This window comes from Podarcis melisellensis, assembly GCF_964234715.1.
Source record: "Podarcis melisellensis genome assembly, chromosome: 3".
Lineage (NCBI taxonomy): Eukaryota > Metazoa > Chordata > Lepidosauria > Squamata > Lacertidae > Podarcis > Podarcis melisellensis.
The window spans coordinates 42,249,214-42,273,758 of NC_138530.1; the positions used below are offsets into that span (position 1 = coordinate 42,249,214).

Here is a 24,545-nt window from a genome sequence, read left to right on the forward strand (position 1 = left end):
CTGTGTTGGTTTACATGAAAGGTGGTCCCTGAGGTACTGTGGTCCTGAGATGTTTGAGACCATGGATGGGGAACCTGCGACCCTCCAGATCTTGCTGGACTACAGATTTTGCTGGACTACAACTTCCATCATCCCTGACCATTGGGCCATGGTGGCTGGGCCTTATGGGAGTTTGAGTGAAACAACATTTGGAGGGCTATAGGTTCTCCATTCCTGACAGAGACAAATCTGAACAGACTCAGAGGAAGGCAACACAGTTTGCCAGTGGTGTGGGGGAAAAAGGTCTATGAGGAAAGGTTGAAAGGAGCTGGTACGTTTAACCTGAAGAAGAGGAGGGAAAACATGGGAGCACTCCTTGGATACAGGAAGGATTGTCAGATAGATGAAAACAATGTAGTACTGGACTAGATTAACCAGGGCTAGTTTAGATCTTAAATTTCCAGGTGGGCTTAATTTATAGGAAGCTGCATTTCCAAATGTAATCCTATGCACATTTACTTGGTTTTAAAACATCTAGTTGAAATCAGTGGTTCTTAGTTCCAAGAAGGTATTCACAGAGTTGGCTGTATGTTGGCCTTACACAAAGATATTACACTAAATTACACTAAGACAATTCCCTAAGTAGACTGCTCATGACAAAGTGTTTAATTTATAGGTGCCTGCACAACTTACCCCATGTTCCTGTTTTCAGATGAAGTAGACATACATCTTACTGTACATAGAATGTAGTTTATGTTGCAAATCACAGGTCTATAATTATACATTACAATCCAGGTCTTATAAATGGTAAGGTTTGTTCTTGGCTACTGCTTGTGTTTCATTTCGAGAGAAACAAACCCTGATCCTGAGTTTAAACATAATGACAAGCCAGACTATAGCCAGTTTCCTTGCTGGTGTGGCCCCTGCAAGAACAGGAGAGGCGTGGAGTGCCTGCTATTGAGGAGTGGGCACTGGCACAATAAACTATAGTTTATTGTCACTATGGTTTAATGAGACAGGCCAATCAGTAAAGGCTTCCGTCAAAACACTGGGCAGACCGAGAAAACATTTGTTTGATTTTGTATTTCCCATTTCCAGGCAGTAATGCCCCTTATTTTTTTAGCTTATTGATTGTAAGCTTTGCAAAGTGCATGCCGGGGCGGGGGGGGGGGGAATACTGGAACAGAAAATTTAAAGCATATAGTGGAACAATTATTATTATTTCCATAGCACTAGTTTCCTCTTCTAACACTCCCTTTGCAATTTCAGCTGAACTCCACCCACATTGTCAGAGTTGCATCTTAAACAAAAGTTGAAGTAGTACTTTCTGCTGCAGTTCAACTTTTGTATTTACATGTTTTCATAGAATAAAATAATAATAATTCTCACAAACCGCTGCATATTGGAAAACATGACAAAATATGATCTTCCAGATTAGATAAATAGATTAATTAGAACAAAATCACAACTTTGTTCTTAAGTGATTGTATGGAAAATCTTTGTTGCGCTCCAATAGGAGTATAGGAGCAGGGAATGGGGCCACTATTTCTTGGCTGAAGCAGATGCAGCACTGGGCTAGGAATGGCAGAGAAATCACACAATTCCATAGAATAAAGTAGTTAAAAACAACTTAACTTTCATTTTTAAAGAGTAAGTGCTTGGGTCTGAGAGTTCCCCACTGCAGAGTGCTAGGGGGTGGGGGAAGGGAAGGAACATGAAGATGAACAAGAAATCATTCCCAAAATAAATTTAATTCACCTTTAATTCACCTAGCAATTATGGTAACAAATCTCATGGGTAGTTCAGTGAGCCTTGTTCAAATGAAAAAGTTCATTCCAAGGCCTGGTTGTAGGTCTGCTTGTAATTCCTTATAAGTCACTGTAAAATAACAGAGTTACTAAAATGCTTTTGAGAACAATGGCAAGTAGTTATCCAGAACATATTATTAAGGTCTACATCCTTTATTAATAACAGCACTCAAAAGACTCAATGCATTTTCTCAGGGACACTTTATTTTTGTTCGTTATATTTAGAAATCACAAGCTTGGTTGATGCTTTCAAATAGTAATTTCCTCCCATGTTATTAGTAGCTAAGGTTTGATTTATCACATCTATTATTGACTTTGATTTGCCTTGACTTTACACAGTAGCAGAAGTTAAATTGCTATGTTTTCTTATTCTTACGAGTGTAACAGCCCTTTTATTGGAAGTTCAATAGTATGTGAGCTAGCTAGACTAACAAAATTCAACTTGATACCCAATTTGGCTTTAGGATTTTCACTTGCGTTTTACTGAAAAAAGCTTAAGGCATTCCCATTGTTGGCAGTAACTGATTGCACACCCACTGAGGCACAATCACACACATGTACAATATACTGTATAAAGATTAGCAAGCTGGGAGGCAGTGATTGGACGAAATGTGCCTTATTAAAGTAGAAGCAACTAGAATTTTCTTTCAAACAAATGTAGCTTAATATTCAGCCAATTGTTTTTATATATAAATTTATAAAAATTCCACATCCCATGTATTATAGTATAATTTGGAACAATTGTATTTGTATTGTCCTAGCGTTCTGCTCTCTCTCACATTTAGCTTTATTTACAAGACCCAGCCATTCACAACTAGGAGGAAACAACCATGAGAAATGGGTTATAGCTCAAGGCCTTTTGCATACATGAATTACAACGAAAGTGAAAAACTGTTTCCTACCTTCTAGTTCCTCTCAATTCCACAGCAATTTGGAGATGCGCTTTTCATTTAGAGCGGTTTCAAGATGGAGGTTGAGACCCAACATAGCTTTATACAAGAGCCTTCTCTTTCAAATCGGTCACATTTGCATAAAATGTTTGCAGAATCAGAGCCTGAGATACTATGGAGAGCAACTTCAGCGTATTTTAAAGGCCAGGTAGAGCAAATTTTGTTACGCAGCCAACCATCTGAAAGGTCACCACACAGCATGTGAACTATCATACCAAACAAGAATTAGTACCAATGTTTTACTGATGTTTTAATTTCTTATATGAACCAACTGGAATATCTAGCTACAGGTCAGGATCACATGATCAGCAGAGAGATGAAGCAGCACATGCAACATGGTCAAAAATTTGAGACTGCTTCCGTATATAGTGCTAATAAATGAGATCAACCATAAGATTGCTCTAAACCCAGCTCAGGACACCTGCCTATTCTGTTGCCCTCCACCTCAAACAAGGGCAGTATGGGTGCTATGGCCTAGGCTCTGTGGCTGCAGAGTATGTCAGTTTAAGGTGGTATAATGATAGGATTGCCATAGTAAAAATTCAAAAATATACAGAGTCTGGTGGAGCAGGGTGTTACAAAATAAAGGAGATCAGTTCTGTTCTATGGTACTGCTGTGATCTAAAATCAAACAACTATGTTTTTTTTAAAGGGGCATCTGGCAACCCTAGTGCAAAGTGAGATATCTTAAAATCTGCGTTCTATTTCTCTTTTAAATGTGCAATAAAAATAATTTTAACATTACTTCTGCCAAAATGAACCTAAGTACAAGGCTTCTTGATGGCATACTTTAAAAAGAAAATTCAAGTTATCATTCTCAATGTTTTTGGTGATCAGGAGCACAAACATTTAAAACAGAGGTGAAACTCGTGGTTGCTTTAAACATTAATATTCAACAGAACATCAAACTGAAAATTACAAAACCCCAAAATATATAGTAACCACATAATTATAGATACAACATTATAGCTACAGAAGGCATGCTCATCAACAATCCATCATAAAATTACAAAATAAAATAATAAGGAAATTCCTTTACAGATCAAGCTAACTTAATAAGAGCAGACAAAAGTGATGTACTGAACCAGCCAGTAATCAGGTTTAAAACTCATGCCTCCCTTTTAGAAGGTTCAAGCACTGCTATAGTGGAACACAAAAGGCCTTTGGAGTGCACATGGAAAACTGTGTTTAGACATAACAAAGATCCCCCCCCCATTAGACACAAAACACGTTAAATGGTTAACTACCCCGTTGTAAGATTTGCTCTGTCAGCACATAAATCTTCAGGCCAAGAAATCCAAGAACAGTATAGTTAGGAGGGTGAGCAAGTGTGCTTCTGAATCCTTAGTTTCAAAAGCTGTTTCCTCTCCACCAAAAAGACTTCCTACATCCTGGAGAACAGCAAGAGCAATCCCTGGTGGTGCGGTGTGAGAAACTGTAGCCGGGGTGGGGGGTAGAAAGGACAACACTAATGTGGAAAGGTCTGTGCACAGGCAGCTAAGGAGCTCTTTGGATCCTAACCAAGGGCTGGAGTATACCAACAGCTATGCCAGCGTAACTCAACAACTAACTGCTTTGCCAAAATTGCAGGCCGGCCAGACAATGGAACTAAATGGGATTGGTGTACCAGAGGTCAAAATGCAAAAGAGTCTTCTCCAAGAAGGGTTGGGAAGAAAGAGGAGATCCAATCCAAAAGACATACCCAGCCTGCTAATTAAACAGGTGTGCCAGGTGTGCACCCCCCCTCTCTCTCATCACATAGATAGAGACAGGGGAGAAAAAATCTAGCTGCATAACACCAGCCACTTAGCAGAGAGGGGACATCCCTAGAAGAAGCACTACCAGTGTAGTTAACATGTCATACTTCTGAAGGAAAAGCGTGATATAAAAACGAATCTTTTTCTTACCAATTCACATTAAGATGGATATCCTTTCAAATGCCCCAAAGCCTTCCCTTGTGAAGTTTAACATTCAGAACACCGTTTTCACGATTTAACTTTCGCTGCCATTGCACTTTTGTTTTCTGCACAGCCAGGGCCTTAATATTGGTACACTCTGCATCATACACCACTAGCATATTCTGCACACACCTTTAGTGCACTAATGCACTAGGGAGTGTTCCCCAACCTTGGGTCTCTAGCTGTTTTTGGACTACAACTCCCACCATCCCTTGCTAACAAGACCAGTGGTCAGGGATGATGGGAATTGCAGTCCGAAAACAGCTGGAGACCCAAGGTAGGGGAACACTGCACTAGAGCCCTGGAGACTGGTTTCTGAAGATATAAGGTTGGATCCATACTTGCCCCTCTGTGAACAGAAAGGCTCCTTCCTTTTAGAGAGGCAACTGGGATCCAGCAGAGGATGCCCATGAAGGAAGGGGTGGTGGTGATTTCCGCCAATTCCCTCTTTTGTCTTCTGCCCCCAAAGCTACTTCCCACCCTGTTTCAGAGGATTCCACAACACTCTGGACAGGTTTTCAGGGGACAAAGAAGACTGCAAGGGGAAGAGAGATTAGCAAATATTGCCTTCCTACCCGCTGCCTCCAATACGAGCGTAACTGTTGACTGCGAGCCTCAATCAAGCCCTTAATTTCATTATCAACTAACAGATTATACCATTAATTTTAAAAATAGACATTATATTCCAGTTTTAGAGTACAAATGTATATTTATACCAGTAGCTAGAAATGGCAGGGGGTTTCCCACGGCCATCTGGTTAGCCACCAGGAGAACAGGATGCTAGACTAGATAGGCCACTGGCCTAATCCAGCAGGCTTTTATGCCTAATTATTATATAAGCAATTTCTTCTTGGTAGGGAGAGAATTGGGGATTTTATCCAACTTTTCTCTATCCTCACATATCATTATCAGAAAGCTTAAGAAATGCAGATAGAAGGAATCAGCATGCAGTGGATATTTAAAAAGAAAAAAATTACCGACATTGAATAAGAACCAAGTTCCAAACAGATTTCGGCAGGTGTCAGTCATGAGTCCGGTGTTTGTTGTCGTTTTCAGTTATGGAATTAACAAAATTTTCAGCTAAAAGGAAAACTAAGGATGTAATGTCACCACAAGATAGACTGAAGCTCATCTTTTTCATGGGTGAGAGAATATATATCAGATCCTCAACTTTTAAGCTGATATGCAAGCATTTTTCAGAGCTTTCTTAATTATTTTTCCCCTTTTCCTTCATAATTTGGTCAAGGAGAAATCAGTTGCTTTATTAAAGCTAAGGCAGTTTTGATACTGAGGCTTATTTTGCTCACTACAAAGAAAAAACCATATTTGCCACTGAGCATAGACTCAGTGGGGAAGTGTAGCTGATAATGGCTCCCTGGACATGATAGTGGTGTTTGCAAAAGTGTTGTTTTAATTCTTAGATGTACACTTAAAACATAATAGTTGTATATCTAAAAAAGAAATTTCTGACATAGCCCTTTACAAGGGATGCAGATGGTACCATTTATTGGCCGTAAAAAATATTTAAAATGCCATTTTTTATTGTTGTGGCAAACGTTTTCTAAAAATCCACTTTTAAGGAATCTACAACTAAAAAGCTGTATATGAAGCAATGGAGGCATCCACTCATTACAGCTGCTACAATTTGAAATGCAAGACAAATTAATTAACAACTAGGCTGAGGGCTCTGATTTCTGCTGCACCACTCCAATAAAATTACAAAACTCACTAGGACAATTAAAAATCAGGACAAACAGTAATTAAACCCAAATAAGGTACGTTTCCATAAAATATGGACTTATTGCATGATAGTTGAAGACAACATCTTTGCATGATCAGCCAGAAAGACAATATAGTCCTGCTCTAAGTTTACATGGATTGCATACAATTATGTGGGGACTGGAAACTGTAGGGTAGGTGATAAAACTTTTTCTTTTCTTCATTTCCTAAGGTTGGTGGATCGCTGTTGAAAGCATCACACAAAGAAAGGTAACAGTAGGGCAGTTTATCAGTCTGTCATGCTGCCTCATGATGTAGTAGCATGAATTCCACTTATGCACCCCTGATTACAGGAAAGTATCTCCTGAGCAGAGGTACTTCCTATGTCATCCACTGTACCTCTTCTGAAGGTGCCATGGTACAAGCAGCTTGAAATATTTTTCTCTCTTCAACAACTGTCAGTGAGCTGTCAGCAATTTCTTCTATGTGAAGGATAGCCAGTGCTTAAGTTCCTCTACACCCTGCACTATTCGGGTATAATAAAAGTCCATATTGGCGGCAAAGTCAGTACATACAGGAGATTCTGTGTCACCAAGCGTGCAGTACAGCGCAGTTCCTCCAACACTAAGGAATACAGTTGCTACGCACAGTAAGATCAGCAGAACACAGGAGCCACCTCCAACTTCCTCTGTAAAGATAAGATACATAACACACAGCTGATGAAATCGCAGGCAACTGAACTACTTTCAGACTCTTACAAGATAAAGATGCATGGCTTTATCACTTGTTTCTAGAAGACCCTCTACCCCCCTCCGTTTACCACCCAGCCTGATGATGAGTTCTGGAGGACTCAAAAGCACCTTGCTCACCGTTTTGTGACACGTGGGTTGGTGTAACAAAGGCATTGCCTTACTATGGGTCAACATGCCTTTGCGTGAAATGGAAACTCTGTGTGAAACTTTGCATGAAATGGAATTAATGTACTGTGTATGTCGCCGTCCCCCCTCGATAAAACTATAGAAACAAAATTGGAAGAGAACAATTTATAATAATCTATGCCACGAGTAGCTAAAATGTAGGGTAATGCCTAACATCACTGAATACAGTGTAAGTATTTTCGTTCTACAGAATTGTTCATCAGGCTAGATGGTAAACACAGCAACTATGGAGTGGGGAGAGAAGAGAGGGACAAAAATATTTTGGCTAAGGCTGAAGCCATGGAATCTGTATCTGGTACCAGTCTTACGATGGATTGGGGAAGGAGGTAGCAGACATTCAAAAGCTTGCTATATAGGACTATGCAGGTATCAGTTTACACCAGTGCCTTTTGTGAACGAGAAGCATAACATGGCTAATTTTCCATCTCTGAAAACATAAGAACCAGCCTGTGTCCATCCTTAAGCAGGAGACATGACGATCCCTTGATTTCAACAGATTTCAAGTATGACTTAGTTGAATGCAACTCATAATATGGGGGCAGGCCCGGGGGTTGTGATAAACAAAAGCAGGGTACCTTGGTCAAATGTGTCTTCCATTTCTAGGAATCTTACTCTTCTTTTAGACTCTCTCCGCTGGATCTGAGCATCACTGTCATCTCTCTTCTTTAATATTGACACAAGCCCCTCTGCAGGAACAGTCTAACAGGAAAGATAAGAGAGGTGCTTTTAATGACAGACTATTAAGTGACTGGACTGCCTTGCACATCACAATATAGTAAATGATGGTTTACTGCTGGCTCCCAGAGAAGAGCTCATACTTATTTGCTCCTCCTTGATCCTTTTAAGAACAGCATCTTGTCTGGTTAAGGGATCTCCTCCTTACCTATGACCAATAGGCAAGTTTTTGTCCTATGGTTACTAATCATAATTACAGTAATGAGAAGACCTCAACCTTGGTTTAGCTAAGGGGCGGACTTTGGTAATCTTTCATAATATGCTGCCCTGTAAAGTCCCGAATTTGGCGCCCCCAATGGATCTTCTCAATTATTTATCTTTTCAATTTTGCATCCCTTCAGTTCAGTTCCCTATGCAGGAGAACCGCCTGTACCACCCTAAATCTGGTGCTGCTTAGCTGTACACTGAGGTGTACTAAAGGAACTGGGGAGGAGCAAAGCACATGTGGTTCTGGTAAACTGTGGTTTGGCTTCCCCTTGATGTGCAAATTGGGCCACTATGTTTGGCTTTATATACAGTGGTACATAGAGTTACAAACACCTTGGATTACAAACACTTCAGGTTACAGACTCCACTAACCCAGAAGTAGTATTTCGGGTTAAGAACTTTACCTCAGGATGAGAACAGAAATCACGCGGCGGCAGCGGGAGGCCCCATTAACTAAAGTGGTGCTTCAGGTTAAGAACGGTTTCAAGTTAAGAACAGACCTCCAGAACGAATTAAATTCGTAACCAGAGGTAACACTGCATTTCATTGGCTACATAATTGCACCAATATATTCCAATAATTATGCAGCATTATATAATTTATATTGCTAAACTACGACATTTGCTTCTAAACTTTGCTATTGTTGTAGTTTATAATTAATATGGATTATTTTGCAAGGAATTTCCATAAAGTGTAAAGGTAGTGCTATACTGTGATTACAATGTTACATATAGTCTGAATAGACATATTTTTTCTTTATGATATTTATTTATTTAGAAAAGTATTTATGATTTTTCTTTGCTGAAAAGTTGCTTTTATTCAATTTGATTACAATTTCTTTATATATTTAAAAGGACTTTCCTTCTCTTACACCTACAGTTAGATACTAAGCTCAGTGTACATCTCTATGTAATTTTAGCATCAGGAGGGCATAGGTTCCTGATTTAAGGGCTCTTGTACTTATTACAGCTCTCAAATCACAATATAACTCTGCTGTCTGGAATATGACCACATGAGTATTACAATTCCTTACTGGAAAATGCTAACAACATCACTTCTCATGAATGATACAATCACATCTGCCCCTACCACACTGTGACTAACACCAAAGCTCATTATGCAAAGAAATGGCTGAAAGAGTTGAAAGTGACTAGTCTCATGATAAAGTGTGAAGACAACCCTTCTCAGTTTCCACCCGCAAAGCAAATCTTCAGATTTTGCAGTGAGACTTGAGATGGACTCACTGTCTTGGGCGTGCTCAAAAGCTTCCTGACACTTTATTTTGAGACTACATAGTTGGTGAGAGTCATTCCCTGCTATGATGGTATATCATCCAGCAATAAAAGGAGAATAGTGAGGCAGACTGAGGAAAGAGCGAGACCAGTGAAAAACATAAGGGCCCACTTTCAGCTGGCTGTGTGGATAAATTCAGTCACAGTTTGATTCTTCTGTGACGCATACAGGCTACTGCTGCACAGGTTGGAAGCTATTTCGCTACACAAGTGCCCCCTTGCTCAGATGCTGGGAAAGTAACAGAGCATTAGAATGGGTGCCATCTTGAAAGCAAAACGCACAATTACAAAGCACATTTTTATAATGTCTCTAATGCATACTTCTGGTATTAATAGTTTTAGTTCTATCTGAAAAGAGAAAATCAATAAGCTGAACTTCTAAAAGCACAAGTACGCAGAGCAGAGATGTTAGTAGCTTGTCTCTGAAGAGGGAGAAGTTATTTGTGCTATTTTGGCAAAACCATTAATAATACTTTATGAATTATTCAACATTCAAGGCCACTGCTGCGCACATGCTACTGCTATTATAATTTTATGTGGTCAGGCTAGAAACAAAACATTGATCATTGTTTTTTTGACTGTATTATATAATAATATAAACCCTAACAGGAAAATTGCGACCTTGAGTATTAGCTGTTGATATGGAGGCAACTGGCAATATTAAAGGCTTCATAATATGTTGCATATTCCAAGCAACTTGGAACATGTATCATTTATCTGAAAATAAACTTTCAGCTCCTAGCAATTTGCTGTTACCCTGCCTTGACTTTGGAATTGCATTGTACAATGCATGAGCATGGATACAATAGACAACCATAACTGATATAAATAATGAAGGCTTGCTAACTTGGAGTAAGCCTCCATGGACATCATGGGTCTTACTTTCAAGCAAAAAAGGGGTGTGCATATATATCTTGCAGACTGTTTTAATGTATGGGCATGCTTTTGGTTTCCCCCCACACCAATAGTTTCACACAAAGATTTGCTTTCTGAACATTACATGTGGACAATAATCTATTTCCCATAGATTAGCTGAATGGGGTGTCATTGTACATCACATTATTCTTATCCTGATACAGCATATTTCAATGCTTCATGCTGAACACACATGCAGATCAAGCATGAGGGTGGGTCAAAGTCAAATTATGTGTTAAAATGTCGACAGAATCTTTACTGACATTACTTTTAATGCTACAGTCAAGAAAATTCCCGTCTTTATGAACTAAACAACGCAAAGGTCAAATTCTAAAAACAATGAATACTGAACAGCTGATCACTCATAGGCTTCAACCTCATAGGCTTCAACCTACTTCTTCATATCTGAAGAAGTGTGCATGCACACGAAAGCTCATACCAAGAACTAACTTAGTTGGTCTTTAAGGTGCTACTGGAAGGATTTTGTTTTGTTTTGACTATGGCAGACCAACACGGCTACCTATCTGTAACAGGCTTCAACCACATACACCCGGACAACACCATTACTGGCCCCAACAACATCACACATACCATCTCGGGACTATTTAATTGCTCATCGTCTAACATTGTGTATGCCATCAAATGCCAACAGTGTCCTTCAGCTCTCTATATTGGACAAACAGGCCAGACCTTACGCCAAAGAATAAACGGACATAAATCAGACATCAGGAATCACAAGACAGAGAAACCAGTAGGAGAACACTTCAATCTCCCAGGACATTCTATACAAGATCTCAAAGTAGCTGTTTTACTACAAAGGAATTTCAGAAATAGACTGGAAAGAGAAGCTGCTGAATTGCAACTTATCACCAAACTTAAAACCATGGAGACACCTGGTCTGAACAAAGACCTTGGATTCTTATCTCATTATACATGACAAAGCCATTTTTCACCTTCTCACCCCTTGCTTTTTCCTGTAAGACCTATTGCAGTTGTTAAGAGTCGTCAACAGGCTCATCACAGCTATCTGCCAATCACCCATTCCCACCACCCTTCTGAGTAATACCCCTCCCCACCTTCTCACTATATAGAAGGGTCTGGAAACTTCTGTTTCAGTGTATCTGAAGAAGTGTGCATGCACACGAAAGCTTATACCAAAAACTAACTTAGTTGGTCTTTAGGGTGCTACTGGGAGGATTTTTTTTTGTTTAGGCTTCAACCAATTATTCTTATCAGCTTTTGAGGGTCCTTGGCTAAGACTCCCTCAGTGGGGTCCCATCTCTAAATGGGCCTACCCAGTCGCTGTCCCTCTCACTCCCCCTGTACCCAAATCACATCACTGCCTGTAAAAAGAGAGCAAGGCAAGTGGAGGTTTCTCCTGATCTTTGCTCTTGTCACTGCTGACATGCTTGGAGAGAGCAGGTGAACAGGCTGCAAAAACGAGATGAAGGCTTTGGGGGTCATGTGAAACTAGGCGGGTGCCCAACTACACCAGCTCCAGTCCTGATTCTTGTATATCTGATCAGAATAAAACAGGAAACCTAATAAAACTACTGGATTGCTCTTGCTCTCCCTGCGAATGCATAGCTAAGGCAGGTAAGCCAGAACATTACAGAGTCTTACATAGTACATGATATAGCCCTACTCCAACACCACCCCCTTGCTTTTCCTTGATTTATGTATCTCTGAAACACATGCCTCCAGTTGACACAGCCTAGGGAACAAACTCCCTCTAGAGAGTGCCAATATTGCTCCATATTTGGCCTGGAGAGATTGCTATTGAATGATGCAAGGTACTCTCTGTCCCCTCTTCAGAGACCAAAGTCTGCCTGCAAAGAAGAGCGCAGAGAACAGCAAACCTAAGTTAGGAATTACATAATGTTTCCCATAAGAACACTGTATCATCAGCTTTTGCCTTCTTACAGTAAACATAAGATGAGGGGAAGTAGGAACGAATGGCATTCAAATGGTGCAAAAATGCAAAAAATAAATAAACACGGGGTGCGGGGCTCACTATGTTTACAGATACTGAAGTTTAGCAAGTGTGACATAAAAGATGGATTTCCTCTTAAGTATTTAGAAATATAGAAGTTGATGTAATTTTGGAGCAGATTTTTGCTGTATACAATACTCCTTGAGACATGGTAAAAAATGAGAGAAGATAATAAATGTATCCAGTTGTAATCTTTACCCATAAACTAGGCATTAAGACTGAAGGTTTATAAGAAGGATGTTTAAAATATTGCTAATAAATTTCAAAAACAAACACTCTGTTCAAACACACCTCTTTGCTGTGCTGTTCCAGTTAACAAACTGGGCCACTGCTACTGGATGAAAATGGAAATGACTGACTACTGAAGACAAGTTATTTATTCTGCTTCTGAAAGTTAGCCTTAGGGATCAATCTTGCCTTCAAAAGAGTTTTGAGGGGGGAGGCAAAACTAAACAGAGGGCTCTCTTCCTTCAACCTTTTACAGAGCAGTGCATAATGGATAGCCTTTGGTGAACAATACTCTAGATGATTCATTTAGCATGCCCAGAAGTACACTGTGACCTCAAATATGTCAGTCAGCTATAAAAGTATGGTGTGTTCTGTCTCAATCTCTGACTTCTGATGCTGGCACTATGTGCTTTGGAACAGCAGTAAATAGGATAAGCCATTATATCCTCAGGCGTTTCATTTACCAACTGTACCTAAATCAATAAGAATAGCTTAAAACTCCTTTGCTAAGTCATTCTGCCCATTTTCTTGCTGCTCAACTTAAAAGAGCAATGGTAGAACCAAATATATTCTCATAAAGAGAATAAAATACACTCACGATTGTTCATCAGCCAGCCATAACTAGAAGAACTGAAATGTTATTGTTAAGCTCAGTTTGAGGTAAAGCAAAAAGGTCTGAAATATTCAAGTATTTTTTTACAAATACACGAGAGAGCTTTTTTCATTCTGCGCCCCCTCCTCATGATTACTTTTGCTACTGTTTGGCCTCTTAAGATACATAAGTTTATTTATTTTATCCTCTTATTTTTCATAAAGAAAACTTTACTTACCTAAAACTTAATCAATAAACTTGGAAAGGAAAAATAAACAACACATCCTCCTAAACATGGCTTCTTTACAGGAAAAAAACCCACAACCTTTTTCATGCTAAAGAACACAAATAATATAAACCACGAATAGTGCCAACAGTGTTGGAAGTTATTTTTGCCAGTGTTTACCTCTGCAATCTCTATTCGTTTTGCAAGTTCATCAAGTGAAGAAAAGCTTTCATCCAGTGAATAACCTTCCGATGAACTATAAAGTGCTTGTTCAGGAGGCATATGTGGAAGAATTTCAGAGTCCCCTTGGCTTGCTAGGCATTTAAGGGACTCCTCTCTGTCTGTTATGCAACCATTTAAAAACCGATCAAAGAGGTCTTCTGGTTCTTCATTTTCACCTTCCTCTTCCAGTACTGCTGTTTCCTCCTGCATCCCTTCATATGGAACACTGTCCAGTTCAGGCATGTTACCTTCAGCCTGCACATCCCCGGTAATGTCTGATGTTCTGCCCTGCACAGATTTCCTATCACCTCCATAAGCTGTCTGTTGCTGGTGCTTGTTTAATACGTTGCTCCCCAACTGAGTACTGGATATCACAATAGAGCCAGCTGACCTGAGTAAGTTTTGTTCAGACTGAACAGTTTCATCTGAGGGAATTAGATCAGGAGGCATATAATCGGCCTCTGTCAAAACCAATGTGTCTACCATTGGCTCACTAGAGCACTCTGCTGCAGGCTCCTCAGCAGCTGCTTCTATTTTTGCTACATCCTCAGAGAACTGCTCTTCTCTTGGCTGCAGACCGTCATCTTCACTAGCATCCTTTGTAGATAAACAGCCTGGCTGAGGCATGCCCAGTGTCTCTGTGGGCTGGGTGGCTGGCTCCAGTGTTGATTCATCATTGCAGCGCTCCTCCTCCATGTGGTGCTTCCCCACAGAGAGTCGAAGACTTGCCTTCTCTTCAAGCCTATGAGGCTTTTCGGGTTGGAAGCTCTCACACCTCTCACTCTCTTTGCGATTGTTCTCTTTCTTTGGTTCAGCGCCAGGCCAAGTCTGAGTATCTAATGCAACAGGGAAAGAGTTGAAGCATTTAGAAGTGATTCAATACTTCAGCATTGTAGGAAAAAGAAGAAGAAGAAAAATCAGCAACCTGATAGCACTACCCGTTAATGTTTTGACTGAATTCCTGTCTGGCAGCATTCGCTCTGCTCCACTAATTTTCATGTGTAAAATACAAATCATAGTTAAAGTGAAGCAGCTAACTTGTTTTCTATTGACTTTTAGAGCACTTAAAGACACCTCTACATGCCCTGCTGAACAAGGGTGTGATTAGTTACATATATGCAAGTTTTCCTTTGGCTTTGGCACTAAGTGGCTTGATTTCACTAAGTATTTTATACAGAAATTACAAATTGCTTTAAACATTTTAAAGGAAAGGGAAACTGTGATGAATAGTGGTTGCTAAAAATATAATGGTAGCTTCAGCAACTATAATTAAAAAGGTACAAACCATACTGTTTACTGAAATTTTAAAAAAACCTTAATATGAAAGATTTAAAAAATCTCCATGATGTTTACTGCTGCAGCCCTATGCACCACTAAGTATGCATAGGTACCATTAAAAAAATTATATTTAACTATGCAATGGGTTGTTATTGGGCAGAGTAAAGGTTGGGGGGGGGGGGGAGAGGAAGATTTCTTGGCAGAGAAGCCATTGATTCCCAAGCCCTGTCAGCTTGCAGGTGGGAGCTGCTTGTCCTTTCCCCACCTGCTGCTATTGACAGATGTTTCCTAATTTCCCTCCCATTGACTCTAAACAAATTAACTACACCAGCTCTGTGGTTAGTTATTTGGTTTAGGTATGTGTGACAAGGGAATGGGCGGCATCTTCTGGTCTACCCAACATGTTCCTTTTCACTTCTTACTGCCATCAGCAGTGAAGGAGAAATGGCAGAGGAACTTGCTGCTACAACTAGGCCATCAGCCATAGGATGGCTCCCTTAAAGTTTGCTTTGATAAGAGTGGATGGGGATGATCTTAAGTGATAACAGTATCTCATGTTTTGAACCAATGCTTGCAGTGCTCCTGATGTAGTACATCACACCAGGATACCTGTGTAGCATCGACAGATACAGAACAAGGAGGAGATGATGGAGATACATGCCATCCAAGGGGTCTATAAACAGCTCAGAATCCTAGTCATTGATGCAACCTGTCTCACATGGTTATTTTAAATACTTTTTAGAAACAAAAAACAACAACCTTCACAGAATGAAAAGTACCGCCACAGCAAAAAGGTCTCTCATGTAAAGAGAAAAAAATTCAGCAGCAAAGCATAACCAGAAACCTCAGGGAATAAAACGCTAGGCTCAGTTTCCATACCATATTTAGATAAAGCTTATAAGTTTTAGAGCAACAGATACATAGAAATGCAGGCACAAAAACTTGGCTACCTTCCTATAAGGTCACGTGAGGACAGAACCATTAAGATTTCTCAGAACAACATAATTATTAATAAGAACAAATAGATATTTTGACATTTTCTATGTAGAAAGATAAAAATGCACTTGAAGGGTCTCTTTAACAACTAGAAGCTTTGTTGTGGAAACTTGAAAATCTGCACAACAAAATCATTGGTCATGCCTCTATAGCGTGAAGTAGTCATTCCTTCAGCGCACCAAAAGGCACTGACAAAAGAAACTTCCTTAGTAGGACTGTAGGTCTCCCCAGGAGGCCTGGATGCTAAGGGGATGCACTGCCTAGCAAAAACCTTTTCTGCACACAGTGTGGCAATCAGCAGATCAGAGCTTGGTTGGGAACAAACATCTGCTAATGTGATGAGACAAATATATGTAACTTAACCGCTGATGACATTACCAGGGGGCCACATATATGAGGCGTGAAGAGAGGACCTGAAGAACACAGACCACAAGGAAACGAAACAAGATATTACTAAAGGGGTCAAAGAGGCTAAGAGGTTGCCTGAGATGAAATGTGATCGTAGTGAGAGGACATGTTCCTGATCTTTAGGTGAGATCGTTAGTGAACTGATTGATTAGAATTCATACATTGTCCTGCTGAAATATACTGCTTTGCTGGCACCACCATTTTGTTTAGATGACCTCAGTACTGGAGGACAGCATAGGGAGCAGCTTAGATTTCTGTATACTAGCTGAGCTGAAAATAGTCACAGAGAAAAAGCTAGCAGAGGGACACATCTAAACAAGAATTATCTAACACAACTTGCTTGTGTTGATGAAGACAAGTTGATACCAAGGCATTCAACAAAGTCTCCCTGGTTATAGTGGTACCTTGGTTCTCAAACTTAATCCATTCTGGGAGTCCATTTGACTCCCAAAAGGGTTTGAAAACCAAGGTGTGGCTTCTGATTGGCTGCAGGAGCTTCCAGCACTCATTTGGAAGTTGCGTCGGATGTTCGGCTTCCGAAAAACGTTTGCAAACCGGAACACTTACTTTCTGGGTATGTGGCGTTCGGGAGCCGATTTGTTCGGGAGCCAAGCCGTTTGAGAACCAAGGTACTACTGTATTTGATTTTAGGGCACTTTGGAATCAGCAGAGCCTTCCTTCGGCTAACTGGAAAAGCTCCAGTTTTACTTCCACCTCAAGATGACAGGCACACTGGCCATGTCCCTTTACCAAAGCCTTGTTAATTATACTCACAAGCAGAAAACCATTGTTTGCTAATGATCCCACGTTGTGGTTGGAATTCACAACTGATTTACCATGCAGTCCTGTATTCAGAAGTAAATCCCAATGACGGCAATGGGTCAGACTCTTATACTGGGTATAGGATTCCTTGATTATACAGTCTTTTCAACCCTCAAGCATGCCACACAACAGCAAGGAGAAGGCTAAAATCTGTAGGCAGCAGGCAGGTACACATCCAGGCAGACAACATCTCTGCAGCCGACTGCTCCACAGCCACCTTTAGCCTCTTTTTCTATTTCCATGCTAATTTTAGCAACAGTGGTGGATGTACAGAAGTTGGACAGTGTTTAATGTTAGGGAAATGAGGTCTATTATTTGAAGCCACTGCTCACACAGAAGCATAAAATTGTATAGTTGAAAGGGACCATGAGAATTATCTAGTCCAACTCCCTGCAATGCAGGAATCTTTTGCCAAATGTGGGGCTCGCATCCACGACCCTGACATCAAGAGTTTCATGCTGTAACAACTGAGCTACTCTCATTCCTATGTTCTGCTGTTTTCTAAGAGAAGTCTAAGGCATCAAAAACGTAATCACCTTCTTATATTACTCTTGTTAGAAAATTGCCTAGCTAGTGCTATTCTAAATTAAAGCTTTCTAAACACTGACATGTTTTAAAAATAAAAGTGAAAAGATTTACAAGAGGGATACCTGAATCACATGCAGCTGCACCTCTTTCCTTAAGATCTTCAGATATCCTTAACCCTACAAAACTCTCACGTTTCAGGGATTTTTCTTTACTTATTAGCTGAAAAACACAACAGAATTCCTATTACTGAATTTTGTTTTTGTTTCATTTCATGCAGTACAGGTTATTTTGCAGTGTAAGCTCCACACATTACATTTAGCACATTATAGAACACCCAGACATTTACTTGTAAAACTATGCCAAGAAAAAACTTCACAGTTTACCTTGCTTCGGAAGACCAGCGGCCTGCAACCAAAAAAGAAAATACAAAATAAACAGCTGCTTCCACCAAAATATTATTCACAAAAAACATCATCAAAACTAGACGACAAATCAGATTAGTTCTTTCCATGCTCTAATATTAGCACAGAAGTTTCCAACACTGAAACACTATCTGTGCCAGCATAGTTTTAAAGCACAGAGCCAGACCATATGCTAACGTCATTACAAACTGCCAATTATTACTTAATGGCCCATAAGGCAGTAAAAGTGGTGAAATCAATACAAGAAGTGCTCTTATATGTATCAGCTTTCAAAAAATTGTCCTGAATTGAAATCGACCACTCAGAGGAATTAACAGTGCTTTTTAGATCACTGAAAGTACCACCTGAATAGCACTACTTCCTGTTTCTAGCGACACAAGAGACTTAGGAGTGGATGGGAAGCTGTGAAAAACTAGCCTCTCCTAATATTTTTCAGCGCATAGGCAGCACACTCAGTTTTCCCATTTTGCTCAGTCTTCTAGTCTCCCACAGAAATAGCAACAAATTTCAAAAGTGGAAGAAAACCATAAAAATCACAACAACTGGCAGGACAGCTCAACCTTTTAAATGTTGTGCTTTATATTTCAAGAGCCTATTTCCAATAAAACAAATTATAAAGTAAAAAAAAAAAAAGCTTAAAGACAAACATAGGTGATTATTAAAATGTTAATTGCACACAATTCTTACCATTGACAAGAAGCAATTTGTCCACAATGCAGTCCAGAGCTGCACGGTGAGTTCTGCATGCAAAACAGTGCTTCTGACACCCAAGCATCTTCATTTTACTGTCACTTATATATCACATTTTTTACATTGCCTTTCCACCAAGCAGCTCGGAACAGCGTCCTCAAACAATCACGATCCCCAATAAGTTTCATGGCCAAGAGGTTATGTAAGATCAGGTCTCTCTGGATTGCATCCAGCTCTCTGGCCTCTACTCCACACTGGCACTCTAAGAATTCTCTCCCTCAATATGGCACTTGACAAGCAAATTCTGAAACAGTGGGAAGCGGCTTCAAATGCACTGAAGAGAGATTTCACTTTTGGGGGTGGAGGTTAAATGTTCCGGAAGCAATTCTTGGTGTATGTGACAAAGAAGCCTCTCATTACTGGAGCTCTGATCTGATAAATGCAACTATAGACCTGTAACACTTACTTTTAAAATATTGTGACTGTTAAGTAGAATAACATTAAACACAGCCATGCTCTTGGATCTTAGCGCAACTAGCTGAATAACAGTTTATTATCCATAATAACAATGCCCTGTCCACACTGACTCATTTATTGACTCTCTATCCCACCCTTGCTCCAAGGAGCTCAGAGAGGCACATGTAACTTCTTCCCCCCAGCAATTTTATCCTTACAGCATTGTGAGAGTGATTCACTTATGAGATGGTGAGCTTGGGGAAGATACTTAGGGAGCCATCCCAACTACCCCGTCTTCCCAGCAAAGCGAAATGGGGGTGCTGGGACCAGCACTGCATCCATAGCCCTGCTGTGCATAGTGATTGAAGTGGAAGGGCAGGCAGATTGCCCTTCAATCAGAACCAGATTGAACTCTATGCTGTCATGTGACGGCAGGAGGGCCAGTTTGGGATCAGGTGGTTCCCCAGCCAGCTCAGCCCTGCCTTCTCTTTACCCTCGGAATATCCTGTTTGGGGGCTTTCTGCTGCCTGCCACCAGCGGGGATGCTGGCAGTGGCACATCTACCAGCCCACACATTTGGCAGGTGAAAGGGAAGCCCCTCATCAGCAGAATGACACTGGCATCACTCTGCAGCCAGCATGAAGCCATATCTCTGACCAATCTACCCCATTCCTGCCTGGCACAAGGGGGGTTGGATTGCTCTGTGTGCGAGCTTCAAGGAAGAGCAGGGATTTAAACCCGCATCTCCCCATTCATAGCCCACCACATTACAGTGGATATCTACAACACACAGAAACCTAAAGATCAGTACACTGACTATTACAGAAGGCTCAAAACTGGATATTTTTATTTCCCAAAAACACATGCTATCTCATTAAACTTTACAACAATCCTGTAATGTAGGCCAGTATTATCCCCATACTTCAGACAGGGGTTGGGAGTGGTTTGTCTGAAAGCCGCCTAGTGAATTTTTGGCCAGGGTGATATTTATATTACGTCACTCTTAGGCTTTTATGCTACAGTACTGTAGTGCACAGAAAGAACAGTGGAAAAAGTCTACCTCATAGCAGCAGCACAAAAGAAGCCAAGTCATGCCAAGGACATAATTTTGGCCAGCGTGAGTTTTCCAGAACAGCTTTCAACGGGGAAGGCAGGACGTGAGTGGAAGAGGGAGAATCTCCAGGGCTCATGCAATTGGGAATGGAACTCAGAAAACCAGACAGGGTATTCCCCCCCCAACCCATTTTAACAATCCTCACATTGGAGAAGATGAGGCTTTCTGGGGCAGCCAGAAATCTAATAGCTAAAAATACAATTCTCATTAAACATGGGATGGAGTTTAAATAGTTACTTTGGGGCTTTGTGTGACAGTGTTAATAATGGTAGAAAAGAAGGGGTGGGGAAGCAGGGAAGGCAGCAGTGGACAGTTCAGCCAGTAAATGAATGGAACAGTGAAGGATACAGCAATAAGAGTAAAATATGGGGACCGGAGGACTAGGGTAGAGAAAGGTAATTTAACAGGAATGTTGGAAGGCTGGAACAGTGGCAGGGGACAGGGACATGATGGAGGTGAGAAAGGGTAATAGGAGGAAACAAAATCAAAGTGGCATATAGGAGACATGATAGGCAACCTGTCAAGCAGAAACGTGGAAGGTGGGGAAAAGGTTTTGTAACAACCCTTCCCCTTTGTGGAAGTAAGATTCCTGTATACTTACTTCCTCACATGTCATAAGCTCTCCTGGCCTATTTGACTGACCCTCCACTCCACCTAGTCCCCTTAGCAAATTTGGTGTGTGCTCCCAGCACTGCTATTGGGGTAATCAGTATTAGTGTTCAACCCTTTCTCCATTGTTAAATATGTGAAGCTGCCTTACACCTGAGTCCAGTGCCAAGGGCCTTCTGGCAGTTCCCTCACTGTGAGAAGTGAGGTTACAGGGAACCAGGCAGAGGGCCTTCTCGGTAGTGGCGCCCACCCTGTGGAACGCCCTTCCATCAGATGTCAAGGAAATAAACAAGTATCTGACTTTTAGAAGACATCTGAAGGCAGCCCTTTTTAGGGAAGTTTTTAATGTTTGATGTTTTATGGTGTTTTTAATATTCTGTTGTGAGCTGCCCACAGTGGCTGGGAAAACCAAGCCAGGTGGGCAGGGTATAAATAATAAATTATTATTATTGCATCTTAAGATGTGGGACCGCCATTGATGGCACTTGCTGGTAGGCCAGCGAGCAGAGCCTCCAATGATTATCTTAATGCTTGGGTAAGTTCATGCAGGTGTAGGTGATCCTTCAAATAATGTGGTCCCAAACTATTCTTTTAAGACAAAAACCAGTACCTTGAAATAGGCCTGGAAATTAATAGGCAGCCAATGTAACTGACTCAGAAAAGGTGTAACATGATCCAATATGTAATGAGTATGGAGTTGGATGGTACCTGTAAGAAGGGGACTGTGCAGACCATTAGTGACTGTGTCCTCTTCCGGCTTTCCATCCAATTCACTGTACTCAAAATGTTCTGTCACCCATGAAGTCTGCAGCTGTTTAATTCCTGATCAAGCAAATATAATCCACACTTTGATCTTGGATTTGAGTGTGACCTGGTGTGCATTACCAAGACCACCATGCAGGCACAGCCAGCAAGAATCACTACTGACATTGGCGGCTGTGAGCATTCCTACTGCCTCAAGCCAGCTGTCTGTAAAAAGAACTGTGTGCCGGTGACTAACCCATCCCCCAGAGCAAATATCATCTGCTCCACTCTAGGATTGGCCTGGAAACTTAGTGCTTCCAATGAGTTCTTACTCTCTGGGTGCAAGCATTTGGGCTAGAAGATAGTGAAGAAACAGGAACAATTATAGCTGAAATAGTGGGAAACCGACTCTGAACCATACTGAACAGAGATTAAAACTGGGTAGATGGTATACAGTGGTACCTCGGGTTACATACGCTTCAGGTTACAAACACTTCAGGTTACAGACTCTGCTAACCCAGAAATAGTACCTCGGGTAAAGAACTTTGCTTCAGGATGAGAACAGAAATTGTGCTCCGGCGGCACAGCAGTAGCAGGAGGCCCCATTAACTAAAGTAGTGCTTCAGGTTAAGAACAGTTTCAGCTTAAGAATGGACCTCCGGAACGAATTAAGTATGTAACCAGAGGTTATATACATAACCAGTGTATCTGAAGGAGCGTCTCCCCTACCCCCCATCGTTCTACCCGGACACTGAGGTCCAGTACCGAGGGCCTTCTGGCGGTTCCCTCACTCCAAGAAGCCAAGTTACAGGGGACCAGGCAGAGGGCCTTCTTGGTAGTGGCGCCCTCCCTGTGAAACGCCCTCCCACCAGTTGTCAAAGAGAACAACAACTACCAGACTTTTAGAAGACATCTGAAGGCAGCCCTGTTTAGGGAAGCTTTTAGCGTTTGATGTATTGCAGTATTTTAATATTTTTTTGGAAGCTGCCCAGAGTGGCTGGGGAAGCCCAGCCAGATGGGCAGGGTATAAATAATAAATTATTATTATTATACCACTGTACTGTATTTATGTGTACTGGTAGATTTGTGTGAGGTGTGTAAATAGAATGATATTGAATCAGCAACATATGTTACATGATTTCTGTAAATACAGGCAACTCTCAAATACGTGGGGGTTGCGTTCTGGGGATAGTGCGTAAAGCCAAAATCACATGTAGCGAAAACACATTGAGTTCAATGGTGGGTGGGATTGCCAAAGTCATTTTCCCCAGACACACACACCCTTTCCATTTTTTTCTGCCAAGCATATAAATCACAATGCTCACAAGCTAAATGTGTGCAAGTTGCAAGTTACCTGTATGAGTCAGAATTGGGTGTGATACGTTTGTGGGGGGAGTATTGCATGTTTTGAGCTAGAATGTGCCTTTGACAAGAGGAAAAGGATCCGCCTTAAGACCGTCTTAAGTAGTATAAGAACACATGAAATAAAAATAAATAAAATTAGTATGCTTGTATGGTGAAGGAAAGCACGCTTTTGTGAAAGTGGGGTCTCCTTCACGTTTGATTAACTTTGAAATACTTCAGGCACCAAACTTTGAATTTAAAACGTTTATCTTTAGCAGTTAATTTGGGTAAATGGTTAGTGATCTTCCAAACCATGTGATCCAACCTCCTCTGTCACATGACAATTTCATCTTCCCCTTTCTGGTTAGCACTAATCATAGCAATCAGTTAAGATGTGGAAACCATGGTTAATGTTAAACACAGTTTGCACTATTCAGCTGTCACAGCAAAACTAAGGTTAGGCAACCTTGGAAAAAAAGAGAGTCCACTGTATATTCCTTATTCTTCCAAACCATTGTTTTGGAGGATTCCTAACATGATATTTGAATTGAGACCATGAAGATTTTGGCAATTTCATCTTCTAATAATTTTATTTTAAAATTATCTTATTAAGAAATACAACAATGCACAGGTATTACAAGCAAACAAAGGAAAGTAATTAATCTAAAAATCCAGTCACAGTCCAGAATTCATGCTTAGTGTTTTGGGTTTTTTGTTTTTACATTTTCTCCCTTTGAGCATCAGCTCTTTGTGCTAAGTTGGCAAATGGCTTTTGAAAACCTGAACAGTTTCAACCACTTTATTCTGCTTTTCAAAGAAAACAGACAAGTGTTGATTGGGGCGACACAATCCCTGAGTGCACCTAAACACACACAAAAAGAGAATTGAACTAGTTAAACCAATATTATTTTTATTACTTACTCTTGATGTGATGTGCAAAGTTTAGCAAGTTTGTCTAACTCTTCATTATTCAGGACTTTAGCAGAACGTTTTAGAGCTGGAACCTCGTTAGATGCTGCTGCTTTCCATTTTTTTTCTGCAACAACACACAATCATTTTATATTTTTGTATATTAAAAATATTTCAGTGTCTTCAAAAGCAACATGTTTTGAATAGTCTCTAGACAAAGAGACTATGGATTCAACATAATGGAAAAACAAAAATTACAGCACAGAGTAACTGCAATGGTCCATTAAAAGCCAGAAACCTAACTGAAAATAATGATGTTCCTTTTCAAGGAAAATATATCATGATAAAATAAAAAACAACCACTGAGCACTGTGCCTACACACAATAGTCACCACTAGGGAAATGTGCACCTATTTTTATTTTGCAACCCAAAACTTATTCTATTATAATAAAAACAAGAGAT

General features: G+C 40.5%; 1 protein-coding gene across 2 annotated transcripts in view; it reads right to left on the minus strand.

Moving 5' to 3' along the window:
* Positions 1-1,969: 1,969 nt before the first annotated feature.
* Positions 1,970-24,545, minus strand: part of CNST (consortin, connexin sorting protein) — a 40,810-nt gene continuing 18,234 nt past the window's right edge. For both annotated transcript variants that reach the window (XM_081905818.1, XM_081905819.1), the window contains exons 7-13: positions 24,095-24,209; positions 18,178-18,199; positions 17,917-18,013; positions 13,721-14,598; positions 7,928-8,051; positions 4,990-7,102; positions 1,970-4,845 (exon numbers count right to left, since the gene is read on the minus strand). In XM_081905818.1, coding sequence (XP_081761944.1) covers positions 6,897-7,102; positions 7,928-8,051; positions 13,721-14,598; positions 17,917-18,013; positions 18,178-18,199; positions 24,095-24,209 — 1,442 coding nt within the window. In that variant the 3' untranslated portion in view covers positions 1,970-4,845; positions 4,990-6,896. The remainder of the gene's footprint in view (positions 4,846-4,989; positions 7,103-7,927; positions 8,052-13,720; positions 14,599-17,916; positions 18,014-18,177; positions 18,200-24,094; positions 24,210-24,545) is intronic.